This window comes from Leopardus geoffroyi, chromosome A1, assembly GCF_018350155.1.
Source record: "Leopardus geoffroyi isolate Oge1 chromosome A1, O.geoffroyi_Oge1_pat1.0, whole genome shotgun sequence".
Taxonomy (NCBI): domain Eukaryota; kingdom Metazoa; phylum Chordata; class Mammalia; order Carnivora; family Felidae; genus Leopardus; species Leopardus geoffroyi.
This window is the reverse complement of record NC_059326.1, coordinates 125,030,012-125,054,115: the sequence shown is the minus strand read 5'-3', so window position 1 is coordinate 125,054,115 and position 24,104 is coordinate 125,030,012. Positions and strand designations below refer to the sequence as shown.

General features: G+C 36.9%; 1 protein-coding gene and 1 long non-coding RNA gene across 7 annotated transcripts in view; one reads left to right on the top strand and one right to left on the bottom strand.

Annotated features, from left to right (window-relative positions):
* Positions 1-24,104, top strand: part of LOC123605945 — an 81,212-nt gene that overhangs the window by 26,099 nt on the left and 31,009 nt on the right. For 3 of the 4 annotated variants that reach the window (XR_006716023.1, XR_006716026.1, XR_006716025.1), the window contains exons 2-4: positions 2,126-2,222; positions 14,736-14,866; positions 16,573-16,789. This is a non-coding gene — a long non-coding RNA (uncharacterized LOC123605945). Of the gene's footprint in view, positions 1-2,125; positions 2,223-14,735; positions 14,867-16,572; positions 17,246-24,104 lie in introns of those variants that run through there. The other variant, XR_006716021.1, reaches the window with a different exon arrangement.
* MAP3K1 (mitogen-activated protein kinase kinase kinase 1) overlaps positions 4,090-24,104 on the bottom strand; it is an 83,029-nt gene continuing 63,014 nt past the window's right edge. For all 3 annotated transcript variants that reach the window (XM_045493622.1, XM_045493637.1, XM_045493629.1), the window contains exons 8-20: positions 23,451-23,532; positions 23,153-23,336; positions 20,568-20,846; positions 17,474-17,595; positions 15,798-15,889; positions 15,352-15,541; positions 13,762-15,046; positions 13,244-13,396; positions 12,333-12,495; positions 10,040-10,171; positions 8,812-8,954; positions 7,954-8,085; positions 4,090-6,731 (exon numbers count right to left, since the gene is read on the bottom strand). In XM_045493622.1, coding sequence (XP_045349578.1) covers positions 6,582-6,731; positions 7,954-8,085; positions 8,812-8,954; positions 10,040-10,171; positions 12,333-12,495; positions 13,244-13,396; positions 13,762-15,046; positions 15,352-15,541; positions 15,798-15,889; positions 17,474-17,595; positions 20,568-20,846; positions 23,153-23,336; positions 23,451-23,532 — 3,107 coding nt within the window. In that variant the 3' untranslated portion in view covers positions 4,090-6,581. The remainder of the gene's footprint in view (positions 6,732-7,953; positions 8,086-8,811; positions 8,955-10,039; positions 10,172-12,332; positions 12,496-13,243; positions 13,397-13,761; positions 15,047-15,351; positions 15,542-15,797; positions 15,890-17,473; positions 17,596-20,567; positions 20,847-23,152; positions 23,337-23,450; positions 23,533-24,104) is intronic.

Genomic DNA, 24,104 nt, shown 5'->3' with positions numbered 1-24,104 from the left:
CTTTCACCCTAGTCACACCCTCATCCTCCGTATGTCTTTATACGCGTTGAGAAATCTCCTTCAGCAAATTAACTTCAAGGGGAAATAGCATTTAGTAATCTCAAAAATAAACTCTGACAGGAATTTCAGTACTGTGGGAAAAGGAACTTGGTGCATGATGCCTTTGCCTCTTACATCATCAGTTTAGCCCAAGTTTATCTCTACATGGCTGGCAAAGTAGGAGGGCCATGAGGCCTGGGCTATGGTGATTCTGGGTTAATTACAAAGTGGTAAGACTGGCTTCAGTCATGGATGGAGTCCTTTAGTCACAGATAATGCCTATCTATTGTCAAATAAATTCACAAAGTTATCTAGATCACAGTAATGGTATATTTGAATGCTCCATATGCAGAATTTGCTACCTGCTAATTACGCTTTAGTGGTAAACATTTCACATCAGCGCATATAATTAGACATTGATTTTCTCTTCAGAGGTTAGTTTTCTAGCATCTATAATCAGCATCTCCACTTTCTCCCCATCTCATAGCTCTTTGAAGACAAAAGTCCTAGACCCACTTTTCCAAAGTGGCGATTCTACTCCTGTTTTCTACCTTCTTTTGTTTTATAAGCCTGGACCAAAATCAGAGATTAATAAGTGGCTAGCCACAGGTCAAATCTAGCATATGAATTTTGGTTAGCCTACAGTTCCTAATCCAAATTTTAAATTAGTTTCTAATATTTAAAAACCAGGAAATTACAGATAAAATCCAGATTTCCAGCTTCTTTTGAAAATTTAAAGGCTTTGGCAGTACTTTTTGTTTTGTTCTGTTTTCTTCCCCCATTTCAGTGTGGTGAACTCTGACCCCCTTTCTTGGATGTGAATTTGGCATGAACTCTCAGGTTGGCCACAAGCCCTGCTAAAGACCCTTCTAGCCACAAAGAAGTATTTGAGTCTATGCCCTTGGAGTCACTCATTCATTCATACAAACATATATTGTGTATCCAATGTACCTGGCAATTCTTGGTCACTTACATAGGTTCTTCTCCTTCACATAACAGTCACTTTGATTTCATAGAAGCAGAAATGGAGGTTCAGAGAGTCAAATGGCAATTGGCAGAGCCAGATGTGATCTAGGTTATGTTTCATGCTCTCTGGTTTCTAGGTCCATCCTAATGACCCACTTTAAAAGGCCCATCCTTTTCTCCCTTATGTCATTTTAACCTGAGATTTTTGCTTACAGCTTAAAATTAAGAAAGGACAAACCTAGGGGTAGCTTAGTCAGTTAAGCATCCAATTTCGGCTCTGGTCATGATCTTGTGGTTTATGAGTTCAAGCCCGAGTCAGGCTCTGTGCTGACAGCTTAGAGCCTGGAGCCTGTTTTGGATTGTGTCTCCCTCTCTCTCTGCCCCTCCCTCACTCATTCTCTGTCTCTCTCAAAAATGAATAAACGTTAAAAAAAATAAAATAAAGGACAAACCTAAAAATTGTCATGACACATAAAGATAGTTTGCAAAAGTTTCTGTTACTCACTGTTTTCCCCAGTGGCTTCAGTATTTCCTGCATTTTATTCTGTAACAAGTGTATTACTGTATTAGTTCATGTATGCATTCATTGGCTTTTCTGTGTAAGCATGATACACCAACATTTTTCTAGATTATCTCTAACCTGACAGTATCATCCTTTTACACAATTATTAACATCACTTAAATAGAATCAAAGAACAATAGAATTAAAAAAAATTTTTTTTTAACATTTATTCATTTTTTGAGAGACAGAGCATGAGTATGGGAGGGGCAGAGAGAAAGACACAGAATCCAAAGCTGGCTCTAGGCTTTGAGCTGTCAGCACAGAGCCCGACGCGGGGCTCGAACTCACAGGACTGTGAGATCATGAACTGAGCTGAAGTCGGACGCTTAACCGACTGAGCCACCCAGGCGCCCCACAATAGAATTTAATTCCTGAGGCAAAAACCTGTTCTCAAAAGTAATGTTTTCTGAAAATGACACAAGTGTACCCTTCAGCAGTAATATCTAGAGGCTATATAAAAGACACACATTTTCAAATAATACAGAAGGTTTAAAACAGATGTAGACACAAAATGCCCTCTGAACCCGCACTTACTCAGTGACATTACCTGTTTTGCAGGGTTGATTCATCTTGTTTCTGATAAGTTTGGTCCTGTGAGAAATGACTCCTGGCAGAAAAATGAAGGATAAAAGTGGAAATGAGTACATAACCACAGGTACAATCTAAGACTAAAACTGTGGGGCAGGCCACGTGAGCTCGCTGGCTGGTGTAGCTTGAATTGCAGAATGATTGAAATTGCCCCATTTCTGCATTTGTGAAATGGAGTATAATCACTGTGTTCCAGGGTGTGACTGACAAATACTAGCTGGCGAGTAAATCTTCATTCCCATTCTCAGCAGGTTAATGTAAGAGGACAGTTTTTGTGTTTTTTTTTTTTAAACACCATACGATTTAAACAGTTGTGTGAACAGAATCAATTAACAGAATCAATTAAGTTTCATCTATGCTGCCTGGGAACAGTAGTAGTATTTATGTGAAAGTACATAACTTGTAAAGCCACATAAGGTAGATTATGTTAAAAAGAGTCACTTAAAATATATTAAAAAAAAATTTTTTTTAAAGAGTTCCTCTTCTTGTCAAAAAACCCTTAGATGTTGATAGTGGTGGGGGGGGGGTGCTGTGAATAAATGGGGCCAGGAGGAATATTGGAAATCTCATACACACACACACACACACACACACTATAATATATGTGACTTTTATGTATACATGTAAGATAGCTTAAAAAAAAAAAAAATATATATATATATATATATATATATAAAACACATATATACTAAAGCCCATAGGTAAGCTGGAACAAAGGCAGTCCAGCAGGGGTTGGGCCCCAGGGAGAGAAGGCAGCCTGAAGGGGATTAGGAAGATTGGAGATTGGTTACATGGGTGGAGGACTTGAACAAGATATATTGAGGTAAATGGGAGTCAGAGTTTTTACTGTCCAGGAAAGGAGTTAAAAGTATGTAAAGAGGGACCCTGTTTTTATTTATTGATTTATTTAAAGTTTATCCATTTATTTTGAGAGAGAGAGAGGGAGAAAGAGAGATTCCCAAGCTGGCTCTGTACTGCCAGTGCAGAACCCGACATGGGGCTTGAACTCATGACCCGCAAGATCATGACCTGAGCCAAAATCAAGAGTCAGACGCTTAAACAACTGAGCCACCCAGGCACCCCCCACTTTTTTAAAAAAGTCTATTTTGAGAGAGAGAGGCAGAAAGAGAGAGAGAGAGTACCATCCTGTTTTTAAATACCAGTTTCCATCAAAGAAATCTTTGGAAAATGGCTTATCTCCAGGCTGAAGTAGAAGACACACAAGATAGGTCTGAAAGTATGGAAGTGTTCAGAGAAGAATGGTGGCTTGCCAGTGGACAGAGAAGCTAGCTTTCAGAGGCACCCAGTGGCTAAGGATGACAATTTGAACAAATACATGATGACAATAATGGATTTGCTCTCACTGAATAGGAATCTGCAAATCCATTTTGTTATAAATAATAAGTCATTATAGCAAAATGCCCATTAATAAAATACAGAAGGAATGCAGGAACTAGAAAATCACCATCTGGCAACTAACAGAGTAATAATTCAGAATTCAAGAAAGCAAAGAGCAGAGAGTTAATGGTGAATGAAGAACAAACTATGTAGCCTCAAAATATTACCTCTGCAAAATACTTAACATAAAGCTACATATTAATTATAAAGGGAAAGGATAACTTTATATTGGTGAAGCCTACTCAGATGATCAGTTCACCAGCATCCGGACAGACTGACTTCGTAAGCGCCTCCTGGTAAGACACACTAAGAAGAGCATAGCATCACCTCTGTGATATTCCTGTCACAAAGGCATACTCTGAATCCAGTCATGAAGAAGCATGAAACTCCCAATGGAGGGACCTCTATAAAACAGTCACCTTGTTCTGGATTTGAATGAGTCTTGACAACTACTAGGAACATGTGATGGTGGTTTGAATACTTCAACCATAAAAGACATAATGGGGCAGCTGGCAAAATAAATAAAATTACCAACCTTTGTTCAAAAAGTTTTATTTACTATAAAGACAAAACACCAAAATAGGTACAAATACTATAAAATTGGTTCAATGGGGTAAAAATTTTAATTAAAATATCTCGATATATTTAAAATAACAAAGGATACATTTAAGCCAAATTTTCTTAACCCAGAGATTTTTTTTTTTTTTTTTTTTTGTAACATTTGCTTACATAGTAAGGTGCTAATAGAAGTTAGCCCTTAAGCCCTGGAAGTCTTAGGAATCATAGTCACACAGCAAATATAATTTCATTGTGAAAGTGAACTTTGGTAGAAGAAAAATCTATAGGACACCTGAGGTAGTAGAACCTGGAATAAACAGCAGTAGACATTATTTACAACTTGAGTACCAAATAACATTAAGAACACAAAAATAATTACACAATACAATTTTCAGTCCAGCTTTGATCCAAAGAAAATAAGAATATTATATCACATTTGCATTGAAAACAAAACAAAAAACAAAACACCACAATTACCAGCAAGCTGAGGGAACTGCAAACAAACTCAAACAATGGATTTGGACATCTAGAGGCAGTTTGAGTTTGAAATGTGGTGGGCATGTGATCTACAAAGTAATACTGATTAGCTGAGGTTCCTCAGTTTATACAGTTTACATTTCTGTCAGACACAGTATTGATCTGACCAGTGATCTTCCAGTACATCAAATGGCAAGAGTGCATCCGTTAAAGCTTGCACATGAGAAACTTGGAAACAATCTTATTAGAGTTGTGAAAATTCTAAGTAGTCACACACAAAAGATAGAAAATAAAAAAGAAAGTCAAGTACAACACATGTAGAGCTACCAAACTTCACATTTCGGTACTATTTTTAACTCTTCAAATATTGCCAATCTTCCAAAACAAAGGAATGTAAAATTTCACTAAGAGACACATTCACATAGAAAAAAACCCAAAAAAACAAAAACCCAAAAAACCAAAACTGTCTTTTAAAAATTATATGCAATATATCCCTGTAAACTTAACTTGTAACTTATTTTACTTCCAATTTGTGTTGTACATTTAAAATGTACTCTATATAGCTTATTTAGTTTATCCTGAGTCTTTGAGAATAACCAATTCTGTTTCATTCTGCAACAATTCAACTGGCGTCTGAAGAGTTAAAATTTAACATCTCAAAAAGCTGTATTAAATATTTAATCAGTACTTGATTTTAAAAGACTCACAAAAAAAGGATAAAAGAGCTGCCATTTTCCTTCTAGATTCCATGTATCTGAATTCCACTCAGATGAAAACCATTAGATAATTGTGCAAAATTCAAGGATTAGTAAGTGGAATCCATTTGACTTTTCTTTCTGAACACATTTTCAAAGTCCCAAGCAGATTTATTTTGTACAAACGCTATTATTAATAGTTGGGTCATTAGTTAATTTTTCTTTAATGGTCAGCCAGGCCTAGTGGAAAGAGCTGATGCATGGTAGAAGGAAAATAGCAGTTTCATGTTATTATTAGTGGTGATGACGAATGATGGATTGTTACATACAAAGTAAGACTTCAATGGTGTGAAGTTTCCTACAAAAGAACCCAATACATTAAAAGAACTCAAATAAATTTCAAGGTAATCTTGATCTTGGTTGTGAGCTGCATCACAGAGAATAGTTGATTTTCACTGAATTTATATTTAACCTGCATGAAAAGAGCAGTGACTGACTCAATGAAGGTAGTACTTTATTATATTCCAATTTAAAAAAACAAAATCTGTATTAAAAAAACACTTGCAATAGCAAGATATTTAATAAACTCTAGTTCACATCTAGTTCTATTTTTTTTTCTGGTTTGAAAAGATCACCTTTCCCTGAATATTAAACAAAAGTGAAGGTGAAATGAAAATATAGAACCATAATTTCCAAAAACGAAATGAATGGGCCAACAGTAAAATGCACAGTGAACCACAACTGCCCAGGCATTTAAAAAATAAAGGTCAACTGTGGTTCATAAAGAAGTCATCAACTTTTAAAAATATATTTATTTACTGCTACTTATAGCATATTCCGATCTAAAAGAGGCAGATACTGATTTATAGCCAGTGACAAAAAACTGAACGGAATTGCAGAACCCCCTGCCTGTGATCATGATATGAAATGGAAGAATAATTGAAACATTAAAATAGATCCTGAGCCCCTCAGCTGCTAATATTGCTGAAAAAGTGCTCCAAAAAACCCCAAAATATGCTGCTGTTCATTAGTCATGCAAACTTCATTGCTTTTCTGTTTACCTATGGCCAGTTCTTTGAAAGGCACAGTTTATAGTGTCTGCACAAACTGTGGACTTTTGCATACTAAGCTTAGGTACAGATCATGATTTGTCAATCACATACTTAGGTAAGGGTTCCCACTGGTCTTGTTCATAGCTGTTCGTTGGCATGAAGGCCAGCAGATTATCAACGTGGTTCCCCACAAAAGTTTTTTTCTCTTGATGAGCATCCTGTCCCCATTATAGTTTGTGTAAATGGCTACCATGTAGTACGGAAGACTGGATGCTTCAGTAGCTCTCTTGACGGAGGTCTATCCTGAGGTTGAAGTTCCAAACACCGAAGAGCCACATCCCGTAAACCAGGAGACAAATGTGAAGGGATCGATGGAGCAGTAGTTGCACTTGCAATCTGTAAGAAAACCACCTGTGTTGAAACTTGCCACGATTGGAACTTCTGATGTATTAGTACATGTGCATAGATTTCAAAGCCTCTGTATGTGCATCCTGTACACAGGCACTGAGGCTACAGTGGATGGACTTCCTTCTGACAATCTGTGCAAAAACTCACCCGCTGGATGGGATGCTTCCTTCAAGAACCTTCAAATTTTAGGATTTTAGATCAACTACATCCGGATCAGGTCGATCTATGGTTTTCCTTACTGTCTCAAATGAACAAGACTAAGTGCATCAAAATGGTCAGACAGGAAGAGTATTCAGTTTACTATATGCTTTACTCATATTCATTCTCCAGTATGGCTTTTGTGATCTTTGCTTCATCATGCATTTTCTAATGTTCAGCACAGCGAGCTATTCCAAGTGAGCAAGACCAAACCTGGCCAGTACATTAGAAACACACCTGCACTGAATGAGGAATTTGTAGGAGTGTGAAAAGGGCTGGAAGAAGTTATGGCAGGTGTGAGGTGCTGGGGAGCCAGTGCACAGGACTGATACTAGTCACTGTGCACACAGACAGCTGTGTGCTAAGGGCTTCACTAAGACCCAGAGGTAATTTTGTTTGTTCCCATAATAATCCCATGAAGTAGGTGCTGTTATTATACCTATTTTATAACCAAGAAAACAGAGGGTAGACAGAAATCATTTCCCTAGTCACACGGCTTTATGGAACCAGGGTTTGAAACCAGGTCTATATGGCTGCAAAGCCCTAGCTTTTACCTAGCACATGTCTGGATCAAAAGCTAAAAATCTCAACTATTCTATTCTTTGATGGAAATGGACAGACAGGATTTGGCACCTGACTTGGGTGTACATTTTTTAAATACAGAAAATAGTAAATCAGATTGTAAAAATTTGTGGATTATATACAGGAAGAGCTTTACATTTTTACACTTGAAAGTCTGAGATAACACATATTTCACCTAGGAACAATGACTCATTGTTTGCTAACTCATTGTTCACAATGACTTTATGGAGCCTAACTACTGTGAAAAATGAGAACCAACTGTACATGCTGCCAGCATTCACCGCACCATATGAATTCCTGCATATGTATACATACATATTTATTTCAAGGAAGATCTGCCTGGACATTAGATTGAGAGTTAAGGAGAACCCATGAAAATCTTCCTCCTGCCAATTTTAGTGGAAAGAAGTAATTTTTATATCATAAATACCTTAAATATCAAAGCAAGATGATTGGAGTGTTTTTCTGCATTCCAGGGTGGTTTAGCACAAGCCATTTCTATAATAGCACAGCCAACACTCCATACATCACAGCTCCTACCATATTGCTGACCTCTTAGTACCTAAAATAAAAAAGAGAGTTAATTTGGAAATAGGATCCATTAAAAAAAGACAAAGACATTCTGTAGTTACGGATTCTAGTTTTTTTATTTCAAACCAGAACAATGGTACAAACAGCAATTCCATGGACTAGTCTGATGTCTGATTTATTTCATCAACAAACTTAATCTGTGTGGTACAAAAAATATTTTGGAGAACTGGGAGATTCTGAAGAAGGATCACATCACAGAATTTCAAAGCAGCCCCAGTGCACTTAAAAGTCAACTATGGGGCCAAAGGACAACCAGTTATCATTACATATGAACACGAAGAGTTCTGAACACAAAAGAAGCCTAATTCAGAATTGTAATGTTTACTTAAACTTCTACTAAGTCCTGCTTCTGTGTCATCTCCCTTTTGAATAGAGAGAGAACAGTTGTTAAGATTTCTAATTATGTGCACTTTGGGCTTACTACAAAACAAGTGGTATAAATTACCCCAAAATTCTTTGTAGAAATAGCTTTTAAGCAAATCTACGAAAACCCATCTTTTACAATTTTGTCAAGACCAAGATAGAAAGGCAGGGATTAAGAGTCTGAAATCAAGGATACCATTAAAACCTTATTTTTAGACTCATGGACTTCTAAGTGGTAAGCATATACTGAATAACACCGCAAACTAATTTGCTATAATTCTGTCACATAGAACTCCAGATATTTTCTTTCAGCACACTCAAAGCTGCTTCTCACCTCAGGTGCCATAAATGCAATTGTCCCCAATAACTGTCCCTGAAACTCTCCTGCACCAGTTCCTTTTGATGCCAACCTGGCTGCAGCTCCAAAATCTGCAATTCTCAGTCTCTGACCTGTGCTGTCGATTAGCAAATTGGCACCTGTCAACAAAAACAGCAAATGACCTTGTATGTTAAAAAACAAAAGGATTCAAATCTCAGTAAAATACTAATAGGACAATCACAGAAGAAGTGGGTATGTCAGAGGTTCAGAGAACTCTCCCCTCTCAATTCGAAGGCACACAGGTATCGACATGTAAAACAAATAAAATCCAAATCCTCAAAGGGAAGATGAAAGTAAGAAGGCATAAAGAGATACAAAGGCAGACATTTAGTGAAATGTCACTAAGTGTTGAAAATCTTTAATACAATGAATCCCAACAAAAACCTTCCCTCAACATTAAAGTTTTAGTGTAGCTTACATTTTAAGACAAAATTTGTTGAAATATACCTAAGACCAATTCAAAATACACACTGTCAAATACTAGCCAAAGACTTTCATGTCAGGAAACCAAAGCTGCTCTTAAAAAAAATAAACTGCAAAAGATTTGAAAGGCTTTTTCTCAAAAAAGTTCATAATATCCCAGTTATTTTAAATAAAACCAGGAGGGGCGCCTGGGTGGCGCAGTCGGTTAAGTGTCCGACTTCAGCCAGGTCACGATCTCGCGGTCTGGGAGTTCGAGCCCCGCGTCAGGCTCTGGGCTGATGGCTCGGAGCCTGGAGCCTGTTTCCGATTCTGTGTCTCCCTCTCTCTCTGCCCCTCCCCCGTTCATGCTCTGTCTCTCTCTGTCCCACAAATAAATAATAAAAAAAAAAAAAAAAAAAAAACGTTGGAAAAAAAATAAATAAAACCAGGAATGGGAACTTTTGGGGAGGCAGTAGAAATCAGGAGACCAAGAAAGGTAATCAGAGACCTGAATTTTATACTTGGTTTGCCATTAGTTATCAGACTGAAAAAAAAAAAAAAAAAATCAGCAGTAAGAATGGAAAAGTCACAGCCTAAGGAAGGCAGATTATATGATTCCAAAGGTTCCTTTCGCTTAGAATAATTCTAGTGATTTGAGTTACTCAGGGGAAACAGTCCCATAGATAATTTCAAGTTAGAAATTATCAACAAAGGTCTGAGTTTTAAAACTACATTTGATTTCTACCTCTTGCTAATAGGTAGTAATGAAAAGAATTCTTACCTTTGACATCTCTGTGAATGATCTGGTTTTCATGGAGATATGAAAGGCCACGAAGTAATTGTTCAGTATAGTTAATAACTACTGATTCTTTGAAGGCTCCATATTTACTGAGCAAATGAGCCACAGATCCCCCTTTAAGACAAACATGTAATGATAGTTATCATAAATTTAAGCCAAATTAAAACCATTGATTACATTTTGGTTACATTAGCTTGCACCACATGAACTCACATTCATGTATGGAATGTTATATTTATACACTGCATCAGAAGTGAAACTGATTTAAAAACTAACACATTCCCAACAATTAGACATTTTCATCAAACTTTCATGAACTAGTTTTTTGGGAGGTCAAGATTTCAGAAAGCTTTAAAACTTAATAGTTTTGCATGGAGCCATTTCTGAAATGTACCATTCACCTCTCTTTTTGATAGATACATAAAACACTTTTTTTTTTTTTTTTTTTTTTTTTGAGAGAGAGCATTAGGGGGGAGAGGGAGAGAGATTCTTAAGCAGGCTTCACCCCCCAGTGTGGAGCCCAATGTGGGGCCTGATCTCATGACCGTGAGATAAGCCAAAATCAAGAATCTAATGCTCAATCAACTGAGCCATCCAGGTACCCCCAAAATACCTTTAAAAAAACTTTTTTAATGTTTCTTTGTTTTTGAGAGAGAGTACGTGAGCAGGGGAGGGGCAGAGAGGGAGATAGAGAATCTGAAGCAGCTCCAGGCTCTGAGCTGTCAGCACAGAGCCCGAGGTGGGGCTCAACTCACAAACTGCGACATCATGACCTGAGGACATCATGACGGGCGACATCATGTCCAAAGTCAGACACTTAACCGAATGAGCCACCCACGCACCCCCAAAATACCTTTCTTAATAATAAGACTTAAATAAACAGTGCTAACATGTTACTTAGCAGAAGGTAAAGAGAATAGGAGGAGCCAGAAGATCGAGCATTAGGCTTCATGTTCTATTATCTACTAGTTGTGACCTGGTACAAGTCACAAACCAGTAAACCTCACTGAGAAGTATTTGTAATAGTCAACCTGAAAACAACCATCAACCTAGCTATGACCAACATCAGAGAACATATTAAAAATAAAAATCAACTCTTCAAACACAAAAAATCTAAAAAGTTAAACCACTTATTCATTCATTACATCCCAAGTTACTTGTTTTACTGTATATATGGTATATTTTGTCATTATTTATTCACGTAGATAAGGTTCAATTTTATGCTTCATTGCTTAATTTTTCCAAGTTGTATCTTTTTTCTATTTATTTTTTTTAACATTTATTCATTTTTGAGAGAGAGCACGAGCTGGGGAGGGGCAGAGAGAGAGGGAGACACAGCATCTGAAGCAGGCTCCAGGCTCTGAGCTGTCAGCACAGGGCCCAATGTGGGGCTTGAACTCAAGAACCATGAGATTGTGACCTGAGCCCAAGTTGGATGCCTAACCAACTGAGCCACCCAGGTGCCCCTCCAAGTTATATCTTAATTTCACTTTTATATTGTCATGTTAAAACATCTCAAATCTGTCCAACTAATGACAGCCACCTGGAAAAATATGGGTCTTATACATAGCAGTTTAAAAAAAATTTTTTTTTTTTTTTTAATTTTTTTTTCAACGTTTATTTATTTTTGGGACAGAGAAAGACAGAGCATGAACAGGGGAGGGGCAGAGAGAGAGGGAGACACAGAATCGGAAACAGGCTCCAGGCTCTGAGCTATCAGCCCAGAGCCTGACGCGGGGCTCAAACTCCCGGACCGCGAGATCATGACCTGGCTGAAGATGGATGCTTAACCGACTGCGCCACCCAGGCGCCCCTAAAAAAAATTATTCTTATAAAAGAATGCTATATAATCATTTAAAAAGAAACACAGAGGGGCCCCTGGGTGGCTCAGTTGGTTAAGCGTCCGACTTCCGCTCAGGTCATGATCTCGAGGTTTGTAAGGTTCAGCCGCGTGTTGGGCTCTGTGCTGACAGCTCAGAGCCTGGAGCCTGCTTCGGATTCTGTGTTTGCCTCTTTCTCTGCCCCTCCCCTGCTCACACTCTGTCTCTGTCTCTCTCAAAAATAAACCACTGAAAAAGTTTAAAAGTTAGAGACAATATTTTATTTGTATTTAAAGACAAGTTATTTACAGTTTATATTATTAGGGTGATTTGCTTTTAGAAATTCAAGCTATTTAATAAAAATATGTATTCATCAAAATGTTTTTCCTAAATTTAACGTCAACCAGAAAGTTAAATTCATGTACTACTATTGGTAATTTAAAACATGAACATACCTGCCATCCATTCGATGAAGAGATTATAATTGCTCTTCTCACATGTGGCTCCCAACATCCTAATGATGTTGGGATGATTCAAATGGCTCATCATTCTGATCTCTTCTCTTAATGCTTCCACTACTTCTTCTTGCTCAGAAGATGTATTTCTGACATATGTCACCTGTTTCAATAACCACGTTTACAAGGTTTTTAATTCTGATGAATTTCTATTTACAGTTTTCACTGACAACCTGATCTAAAATGGGCAAATTCATATTAGCTTATATAATAGGAATTGGCATTTATGCTCATGGATGCAATGTAGATACTTCATGAAAAGCCAATTCAAACGCTTTTAGACAGGGTGTGGCTTAAGCAGTGAAATATCAGAAAAGTGACAAAAAGATGGGACATAGCCAATCCTCCCAAACCAAAGACAGAATGAGAAAAGCCAATTCATGGAAGAACCAATGTGATTTAAAAATGAAAACTTCATTATTTTCTTATCTTGATAAGCATGCTCATCATAAAAAGTAAACTACCAGAGCCCCCCAGATGATGGTACATTGGTAACATTGCTAAAAGGAGTATGAAACCATACCTCTGTTTATAAAAAGCACAACCAAAAACCAAAAACAGCCACTATTAGGCCCACCTTGATGTTGCATCTTAGAATCGTCATGCATAGTCACACTTAAAGACTGTACTTTGAGGGATCGTTTCTATAATTTGTTAAAATAATCATGCTTCAGCTTTTCAATAGAATTCATGATGCTTTTGGTGCTTTGGCAGTATTTACTTTGAAATTTAGGTTTGTGATAATCAAAGAACAAAAGCATATACACAAAGGGACCTAGCCTTTACTTTTCTTATTTGCTCATGCTTCATTTTTATAATTTAAATCATTTATGTGCTCACCAGATATTTACCTGTTTAACAGCCATTAAAGTTCCAGTTCCCACATCTTGAGCCTGATAACAAGAAGAAAATGCTCCAAGGCCTATCTGCTGACCTTTTAGCCATTCAGTGTCTTCTCTGTAAGGTTGCTTTGCTTTGGTATGTCCTGGTAGAGTTTCGGGTGTCTACATATTAAATGAAAGCAATCTTTTTACTATTAAGTTAAAAGAGGAAGGATCTGTGAAATTAGCCTCGCAAAATATTATTCTTGTTCAGTCTGGCTTCCCAAACTACCTATAAAGTTGACCTCTGAATGGGCAGTGTTTGTGACCAATGTCAAATGCAGAAGTGATCACCATTATAGAACCAACCAGAAATGCCTTTGAAATAGTCAAGGAGTGTGTGTTTAAGCAATGACACGATATTGTATACAATATGTAATTCTATGTGAAAAATTGCTTCTAATGATTAACTCGTGTAAAAAACATCATTTCTGAATTAGATTTTAGCGGTACAAAGAAACTCTAATCTCTTTAAGACTTGTACTTACATCCTGTTGAATAATGATGATATCCTCTCCATTTTCAACCTGTAGTTGAGGAACTACGGGGAGGGCATCCTGAGACGCTGACATTGCCATGGCAATTGCTAAAGCTTCTTCTTCTTCAGCTTCCATCTTTTCTTTGCACTTCTGATTATGATTCACATCATCTTTGTAGGTATCATCATTTTCATCCTTTTCAGGAGACAGGACAGCAACTTCTGACTTAAAAGTTACTGTTGTGTCACTTGAAGGCATAGATGCTTCAAGAAGGTCCTCAATGCTGGAATTGAGTTCTGTATTGACGTCTAATCTGCATTTCTCTTCTACTGGGGTGAATACTGTCTCATCACTGGGTATAACAGCACTACTGCTATTGCTGCTGCCACCAAAGCTGTCATCACATTTGGAAGTACTACTTTTCAGATCAAGTGTCATGCTATTCTTTGAGACATCTCCTTGTTTACTTGTATTACCTGGGGTAGGTCGAGATGGCTTTGGCCTGTGTATAGTACTAGAAGGCAGGGGTCTTGACTGAGTAAAGATGGGGGAAAGTTTATCTGAGTCTCTGTTTTCGGAACAGTTTCTCTGGAACTGTAGAGAAAACTTACGCTGTGTTTGAGGAGATGCAGAAGGTATTTTGCAGGGAATGAATCCCTGAGGTCTATGCTTAGCGATATCTGTTCCGGTAGCAACTGGTGCAGATGGGGCAGATGAAGAAGGAGTTGACAAGGATGGAAACACTAATTGGGAATGATGAGATAAAGGAGAGGAGTTCAAACACTGACTGTGGGGTCTGCCTTTAGTTTGAACCACTGGCTTTGGTTGCTCCATTGTTGTTGAACTAGGAAGTCCTACTGAAATGCTGCCCAGTCTGTCAGTAATGTCTTCTGAATTGGCACTCAGTTTTGTGGCACACAGTACTTTTCCAGTTTTCTCTAAATGGTCTGTGTGCTCAAGGGAGCTGTTCTCTGTGGTTTCAGGAAAGCTGTTAGAGACAGATGCCTGCAAAAAGCTGTCATGTTGACCATCCAAATTGTCTTCTATGCCCAGCTGGATGGCCTCAGCGATTTCCACCTCATCTGCAATAGCCATCAGACGACGACGCATCCTGGTAAAATGAGTGGAACTGGAAACATTCAGCATTTCTAACAGTTTTGAAAATACATGGGGTACTGCAGTAACCATTCTTGCAGAACTCAAATAGATCCTTCGGGAAAGTTTGCCAACCATTGAGTGGGAATTATCAATGGACTGCAAAGCAAAGGTTAAGAGGGACAGCAGCTTTTTATACCTGAAAGAAAAAAACACATTCAATTACAAGTTAAAACTACTGCAAAATATACACAAATAAAAAGAAGCTTATACATTTAAAAACAGTCCTTTCAGTACAAAGGATCTATATATTTTCAATTAAATAGCCCAGGCTTGAGGTTTTTATGTCAATCAAATATTAAGGTATTGGTAGTAACCTGTATATGTTCTGTAGTTTCTAAGTCTTTCTAAAATGTGTCCTTCTTTGGGGAGGGGGGGACGGGGTAAGGTAGGGATGGGGTAGGAGAGAAGAACAAAGTAATATATTTGCAGAAGAAAAATTACCTGACTTCAACAGGCTCAGCTTGTGAAACATCAGTACTGGCGATATGAGGGTAAAATTCAGCAGGAAATTCCAACAGCAGTCTGTCCATAAGACAAAGGCGGCCCAGAAGTTCTTGCCAGTTGTTTGATTCAGTTTGGTTTCCAAGAATACAACTTAAGACATAATCAACACCACCAATACCAATGGATCCTACAAAAAGGAATTAACAAATAACTGAAAAATAGTGATACTAAAATCTAAAACATGATCAAAATAGCATAAAGACCAAGAAAAATACTCTAATTATATTCATTTTAAGTATTGTTTAGATTAATTCCTATTTCTAATGTTAGCTGACTGAATCAATTTACACAATTACTTGAAAATCCTGTATACAGCTGCCCTATCAGAGATTATGGGATTATGATAAGACCTGCTACATTTATTTTAAGTAAAAAGATTTTACCAGCTTTAAGTATTTCTCTGCCAACTGCCAACTCTCCTGCTTGGCCTTTGCACAATTCCAACAGGGTTGATATAGACAGCTGACTTGTGCGACTAAAAATGAAAGAAGCAACATCAGACTTGGATCTTATCCTGGATAAAATACACATTAAAAGGACAAAAGGATAATAGTAATGTAATGCCATATGAAAAGGTGGCAAAAAATAGTTTCACAAGTATTTGCTTTTCTACCACTAAAATCAATTTACAGTGTTGCTACAGATAATATTCATTATTTAAGGTCTAATTTCATAAGCTTTACCTCATCTATGTTAAGCACAGAATCTTTACTAGTGGCTCTTAGCAAATGTTGATTTAAATAGCAAACCAGATAAAAGGCATATTTTGATTACTTCATTAAAAAAGAAGACTCATTTTGATTTCTGAATTTTCACTAAGAATCTCTTGAATTAAAAACAAAACCTTCCCCTCCAAAACCTTCATGTTCTCTTATATAGCCAGAGTGAGTTCCAAGTATCTTAAAACCTCTACTGTATTTTTTATAATGTCCATCATCGAAGCAACCAGGTAAACAATCTAACTTTAGAATTCTGGAAAGCACACAACAACTGCCACAAAAGCAATGAAGTTTTCAGAAAAATACTGATTCTCATACTGAAAAACCATGTGATTTTTCTGTGCATTTTGCTAATGATTTGTTAATTTGCCTGTTAATGTTCTTGAGATATTATAGGACTCTCCTTAATAAGAAAATCTCTAATACTTTCAATCCATAGGCTTGGGTAGAGAAAACAATGGAGGAAAAAGACGTAATGAAATGTGAAGCAAATCAAATCTAAGCACCTAATTTTTGAGACCAGTTACAAATGACAGCATGCGATGGGAGGAGGAAGACAAAGGCTGGGCTGAGAGAGCTCCAAATGGGTGTAATGGCAGAGGCACAAGGGTGAGTCCATGCTTCCTTACCACCTGAGACCGGCTAGATGTGAAGAGGTGAGAACCACCAAACAACTGTTCCCAGCTATGCTCACTAAGTGAAAAGTCATCTTTTCCTCCCACTTCACAGAACGGGAAAATAAGAGTGAACCAGTGGTCTCATAAAGGCACAGCCTAAGCTTATTTTACTATGATCATGCCTCACTTCTCTACCTTACTATCTCTACTCTCCCAGTTAGCATTACTCTTGCTCCTTGTCAGTTTTTATGGATATTGCAATGATATATGCAATTTGTTATTGTTGTTTTAAACATAAACTGTCAGAGTAAAATTCCATTACACAGCAAATATGGAATGGTTGGGTTTTTTCAACCAGGTATAATGATTTTATAGGTTCCTATCCTGTGTAACTCATTCTCTAAAATGAGATTATATTTGTATCAGCTACTATTCTTACCAACTGGCCTTGAGATTAAGGATATTGCTTTATAATAAAAGAAAATCACAACACAATAATGTGGTTATCCATGCAGTTTGTTAGCCTGGTTTTTACTTGCCATTAGCCCTTCTCCCTAGTGCTGAAAATCTTTCAGTGTTACATTTTAATTTCAAATCTCATTTTAGAAAACAATATTCAAAGCCTCATTTAATAAATATGTATCAAATACTCACCAGGTATGAGGCTTGTTGCTAGGCTTTTAATATAAGAGGGTTTGAAGCAGTTCATCAATAGGGCCTTACCTATTGGCATCTGCACACTTGACTAGGATGGTGTCTACAACTGGCCGGAGAAGTCTCTGCAGTTTGATTCTTTCTGCCAAACTATGGCAAGGAGTATATACCAGCATGGCTCTCAATGTTTTCTGGGGGGGGAGGGGGGGGGAAACCTGAAGGTCAGTTTAACTGCATTTGAAAAGCATCAGAGACTCTGGTATAATCTGAGACAATTTAATAAACAATACATAATGATAGGAATAGATTTATAACCCATAAATAAAATAATCCATGAATCCATATTGATACAAATAAAAAACTGAATAAATAAATAGATGGGGTAGAAAGAAATGCTCTGAACTATTTCTATAATTTTTAAAGTATGTATTTCAAAATGAAAAGTTTCCAGTGGCCAAAACTAGAATAATATGAGCAACAACTTAAATGATGACAGGATTGCATTATAACCCACAGACTAAAATACTCATCAGCCTATATTGATAAAATTTAAAAACTGAATAAATACACAATGAGGCAGAAGAGACAGCTCCTCTTTATAGAAGAATTCCTATTAATGTAGAAGGAATGAGAGAAATAGGAAGTCACCATTAGAATACCACAATAATAACTGCTGTAGACAAGATCCACTGAAAAATGCTAAAACCAGTGAGCGAAATTCTGAAGAGAAACAAGGTCTTTGCATAGTCTCAAAGTATCTGCCTCAAAACATTTATTATCATTTTATAGCAAGGAACCCCATAAACATCACCTTTACCAAGTGATGAAGGACAGCATCACCAGTACTTGGCACATCATGTACCCCTTGATACAGTGCACTAAGAATGCACATAAATCTCTGATATTCTTGTGAAAAATGCATAAACTGAATCTAATCATGAGGAAATATCATAAACCCAAAATGAGGGACATTGTTCAAAATAAGTGGTCAGCACACTTTCAAAGTGTCAAGATCTATGTGAGACAAGGAAAGACTGAGGAGCTGTCACAGATGGGAAGAGATTAAGGGAGCATGATAACTAAATGCTATGTGAGTTTCTGGACTGGATCCTAAAACAGAAAAAAAGACATTATGGAAAAACTGGTGAAAACTGAAGAAAGTCTGCAGCTTAGCTGTAAAGAACATTGCTGGAACAGAAGAATGTATTTGTTCTCAAGAGATATATGCTAAAGTATATGAGGTGAAATACCATGTCATGATGCCTACAAATTAACTCTCCAAAGGTTCAGCAAAGAATTATGTATGGCGAGGGAGAGGAAGAAAAAGGAGGACAGAGGGGAGGGAGAGCTTTAAGGGAAGGAACCACTTCTGCCTGCCTTATGCTTGGCGCACTAAGTAATTATAGAGGAATCAGAATATAGTATGATTCTGAGTCCCTTCCCTCTACAGCTCACTAACTAGATGGGAAACCATCTGAACTTAAGCAACAACCAGACAGGCAGTCTATTGAATAGTCAAGTATGTCTGAAGGTTTGTGTTAGATAACAGTAAGAAGAAGGAGGTTAAAAGTTGGGCCAAGAACATTGGTCTTTATGTTATGCTGGTCCCTGAATATTCTACATGAAAAAATAGACCAAGGTAAGAAATATTTGGGAAATAATGCATCCTACTCCTTGATCTCATAGATTTCCAATGTACGTTAGCTTACTGAAGGTTCCTAGAAGCCTTCAGTGAACAACCCATTTAATTTGTGTAATTCATTGCTTATCAATTTTAACTGAACAAAGAACTCTGTCTTCAAGGGAAGTTTTCATAATCCTGCCAAACTTCCATGGAATATACTTTTGGAAATGCTGCTAAAGCAACAGAAACACCTAAAGGTTTCTAAGCTGGGGAATAATCAAAGTGGTCTTTAAGGAATACTGATGGCTACTGTATAGTCAATGTTCAATGTTCCAGACATTATGATTAGAGGTTTTACATAATCTCATTTCAAACCTAAGAGGTAGTATTTTCCTTATAGGTGAGAAACCTGAAATTAAAGAGTCCTAAAATCACAATGCTAGCCAGTGGAAGAACCAGAATTTGAATCAAGGTCTCTATAATCTTAACCTTATGTCCAGATTACCTATGCTAGTCCCAGTTGAACTAGCAGATTATTTAAGTATCCTAGTTAGGATGATAAATTAGGAGGTCACTCAGTTCTGACTCTAAATTCATGTTCATAACCATCAGGCTATACTACCTCTCAAAAAGAAGATTTATTAGGCATAGGTGTTATAGAATGATTAGAAAAAAAGTGGAAGCAGAGGGATTAATGAGTTTTGAAACTGGCTAGGTAAGAATTATTCTGAAGCAGTGGTTGTGAATTGGGGCAACTGCATCCCTCCAGGGACACTCAGCAATGCCTGGAGACATTCTGGGTTGTCATGATGGGGAGGAGGGGTAAGAGAGGTGTGTTATGGGTATCCAGTAGAGAGAGGTCAGGGTTGCTCCTACACCTCCTACAGTGCACAAGACAGCACCCTTGCCCCCAACAAATAATTATCTGGCTCAGTGTCAATAGTGCTGAGGTTGAAAAACTGTTCTAAAGTTATGTATACTCAGAATGAAAAAAGTCAAATAGCCTCCAAAATTACAAATGAAACAAGCTCTTTATTCCATCTCATTTATGAAACACAACTTCCAATAGGTTAAATTAGAAAAACTGAATCATCTGTGTCCTAGAACCTTCCTCTGTGAAAAGAATCCTGAATTTACATACAACAATATTAACAATCAGTTCTCCTTAATGTGTAACTAATGGCAAATTTTCAAAAAAATCTAAGTAGCTTTGATCACTTGCTATCCATTAAGAACATTTTTAATCTGATCATATGTAAGGTGTAAGGAAAAAGTAAAGATATGAAGAGCAAGACACTGTTGTCTTAGGGGAGAAAAGGCAACAGTATATAATAAAACTTGAATAGATTAAAACAAGTAAAATCCAAATGAAGAGATTAAATGGAAAATTGTAATTCCTGGGATTATGGAATAAAAACTTGTATTTTCCAAAATTAAATCAGGTAAGGTAGTTTTACTGGATTTTAAGGATGATATCTACAAACTTAAAAAAAAAACACCACAACCATAATGCTTTGGTTATATAATAAAGCTACTTACTAAAGCAGCAACGTACACTTTGTAGACAGGGTCAGCACAGACCATTGATAAAACGTTGCAGCATGCCTCTACCACGTCTCCTGAGATACTGGTCTGGGAAGACCCACTGGTGGCTCCAGCACTCGGGCTGCTTCTACCATTGCTCCCAGAATTTCCAGTGCTCTCCCCATTTGCCAATAGCAGAGCCCCACTAACATCATGGGAAAGACGCCTGAGAGCCATCTCTCTTACATTCCAGTTTCTAGAAAATAAGCAGCCAACGAGTTCCATTCCAAATACCTATAATCAAAAAAACACAATGAATTTAATGTGAAGAAAAACCAATAAACCTAAAGTATTTGGAAATAAGCATGATTTTTGAAAAATTGCGGACATTTCTTAAGTCTCTATCAATCTACGCAGGTTCAAATATGTCTAGCCACTTAAAAATCCTAAGGAGGAATTTAATACTCAAGTTTAACTGGTAATTATCAAAAGCCCTTAACATTTATTAGCTCAAATAAAATTAAGAGTGAACTCCATTAAGTAATTAGATGGATATTTATACATTTCTGTACTCTTATGCTTACCAAAGAAAAAAACCTGTGAAGAACCCCAACTCTGAATTCATAATATGGTAGTTACAGAGAAAAAACTGAAGATAAAGCCAAATCAAAACAGGCACTGGACTGTCCAAGGGATACAGAGTATTTCTCCTACAGATGACAGTGGTAAGTCAAAAGCCCTTAATGTGATTTCTGTCTTGTAGAAAAAGGTAAAAGAAAAAAAACACTCAGCAAAATTAGATGGAACTATAATGAATGGAGTGGAAAAATCTAAAGCTAAAAGAAAAAAAAAAAAAACTCTTGTGTTCAAATCAGCAAAGGATAATGATATGCCTATAATTAAAGTGCATGTTGGGGCGCCTGGGTGGCTCAGTCAATTAAACTGCTGACTCTTGATACTGGCTCAGGTCATGATCTCACGGTGGTGAGATAGAGCCCCATGTCAGGCTCTGCACTGGGTGTGGAGCTCGCTTAGGATTCTCTGTCCTTCTTCCTCTGCCCCTTCCCTGCTTGCACTCTTGCTCTCTCTCTCTCTCAAAAAAAAAAAAAAAAACAAAACAAAACAAAAAAACAACACATCATTACCATGTCTGCAAAGCAAGAGTCCCTAAATAACGGAAAGAGTACATGGTCTTGACATTATGGGACAATTAACTAAAAGTAAACTTAATACCTAAGAAAATTTATCATATGAAAATTTTTGAAATTTTAGAGATGAATAAACACCATTTTGGGGAAAACAAATGACTTATTTATAGATGTTTTAAGTTAATAAAGGAGAATAAATTAACTAGGATATAGTTAAATTATTATATGCCTGGCACTGTTAAAAAGCATACTATGATCAAAGTCTTAATTCTGTCTTATATTCTTAGTAAAAAACTAGGAATAGATAACATTAAGTGCAACCTAAAGCTTAAACAAAACACACTAGACCACTGCCTTGAAAGAATAGCATCCAATAGCTCAGTATCAATTTGAGAGTTCTCCTGAGGATTTATAGGTGAGGGCCTATGTTAAATATCATTAATGAACCAGTTAAAATAAGGTATGTTTATTAAGTTTGGAAATTTTATTAGATTCATGATAGGTTGATTACATGCTGAGAAGAGTTTCAAAAGCTTCAGGACTATAGTGGTCATAAAAAGAAAAAGGAAATAAATCCTAATGACATATAAACTGAATGAGTTAGTGTGTCCATTGACAAATTTAACAGTTAAACAGAACTTAACAGATTATTGAAAATATTTTACTTCACTTATCTACTGGAGATATTGGTTTGGGATTCATTCGTTCATTCATTCATTCATATTTTACAGAGAGAGTGAACGAGGTGGGGAGAGGGGCAGAGGGAAAGACAATCTTAAGCAGGCTCCATGCTTTGCGTGGAATTCAACACAGGGCCGGATCCCATGAACCATGAGGTCATGACCTGCGCCAAAATCAAGAGTTGGACACTTACCTGACTGAGCCACCCAGGCACCCCTGGGATTCTACATTTTTAAATATCATGGACTAAAATAACAAAGAAAAATCACTAGAATCCAAGCAAACAACCAGTAGAAATTCTGATTAAGGAAGAAAAAAATATTTCATCCAAAGAGAAAATAAAGGAATAGGAACTGCCCTTACAAATAAAAATAACTAATATAAGGCAAATATCATACATTTTTTTTCAACCACTCAGCAATTATTAAGCAGCTATTATATATATGCCATGAAGATACAGAAATGAGAAATAGTAGGAATGGGATTAAACATTTGAATAAGTTAGCACTGAAGGGGTCTAGTGTCTATCCTTGGATAATCCTTAATGTCTGATGGTTCTAGAGATGGGCGGTGAGGCTCCAAAAATTTTTGAAATTTAAGCTTTATAATAAGCAGCATAGTATTAACACCAAAGGTAGAAATTTCCATCGAGTAAGAGTCATGATGGAGGCAAAGTAAAAGTATTTTCTTAAACTATAAACAACTGGGAGACAACTACGTTAAGTGGTCTATAAAGGTTTATTTGAGAAATGAAGAACAAGAACCATTTACCTGAATCCATGGCTCAGCTAAATCTTTGTAAGCAGGAGGAATCTGCTGAGTTCCATAATGAGTAAGGTTAAAATTGCTCTCCTGACTCCTTCGTTGTGATCCAGCCAAAGGCTGCTGCTGTATGGTTTGCTGCTGTGCAGCTCGCAGGGAAGAAGGGGAATCCACAGGGCTTGACAACTCATGGCTAATTGAAAATTAACAAAATCTTGTTAAAAATAATTAACAGATTTAAATAACATTTAGGGAACATTTTAACTTTTTATTAGATACGTCCAAATCATTAATTCAAAACTGTTACCTGTAGAAATCGTGAGATCTCCATTTAGACCTACAAAGGGGACATATTAAAGGTTCTCTATTTCTTCTACATTCTTCTGCCCCTGAAAAATTAAAGGGAAGAACTTTACAAAAATATAAATGCTTAACATTAAGTAGTTATATATAATAATTGTTGCTAGTGGCTAGTATAGGTTTATATTGAAAGAACCTCAAAAAACAGCCTGATCTATTTACCTAGAAGCAGGCAAACACAGTAGGTTAAATTTTACTCTGATGCACATACCTCTTGCAAATGCTGTTTTTTTAGTTACAACATGTATTTTGCTAACTATTTTTCAAAACATTCTGCCCACTTGATTACCTGGTAATGTTATTTCAAACTTGCTTTGATGTTACCCTGTCATGCCTGCCCAGGTCTTCTACCTCTTCACCTCCATGTACACTTCAAGACCAGAATCATGTTTCTAATTCTGTGCACTCCTTCCATTACTATATGTATCACACTATGTTACATTTCTTTGCTCACACAGCTCATCTCTTAAAGGATCCTAAACTCCAATTCATTGAAAACTTTACCTGAGGGCCTAGATATACTTCTTTTCTTCTCTCCCTAGTCTCCACAAAAGTCATGTTAAAATCCTAAATAATATAGTTGGATCATAGAGCAACTATT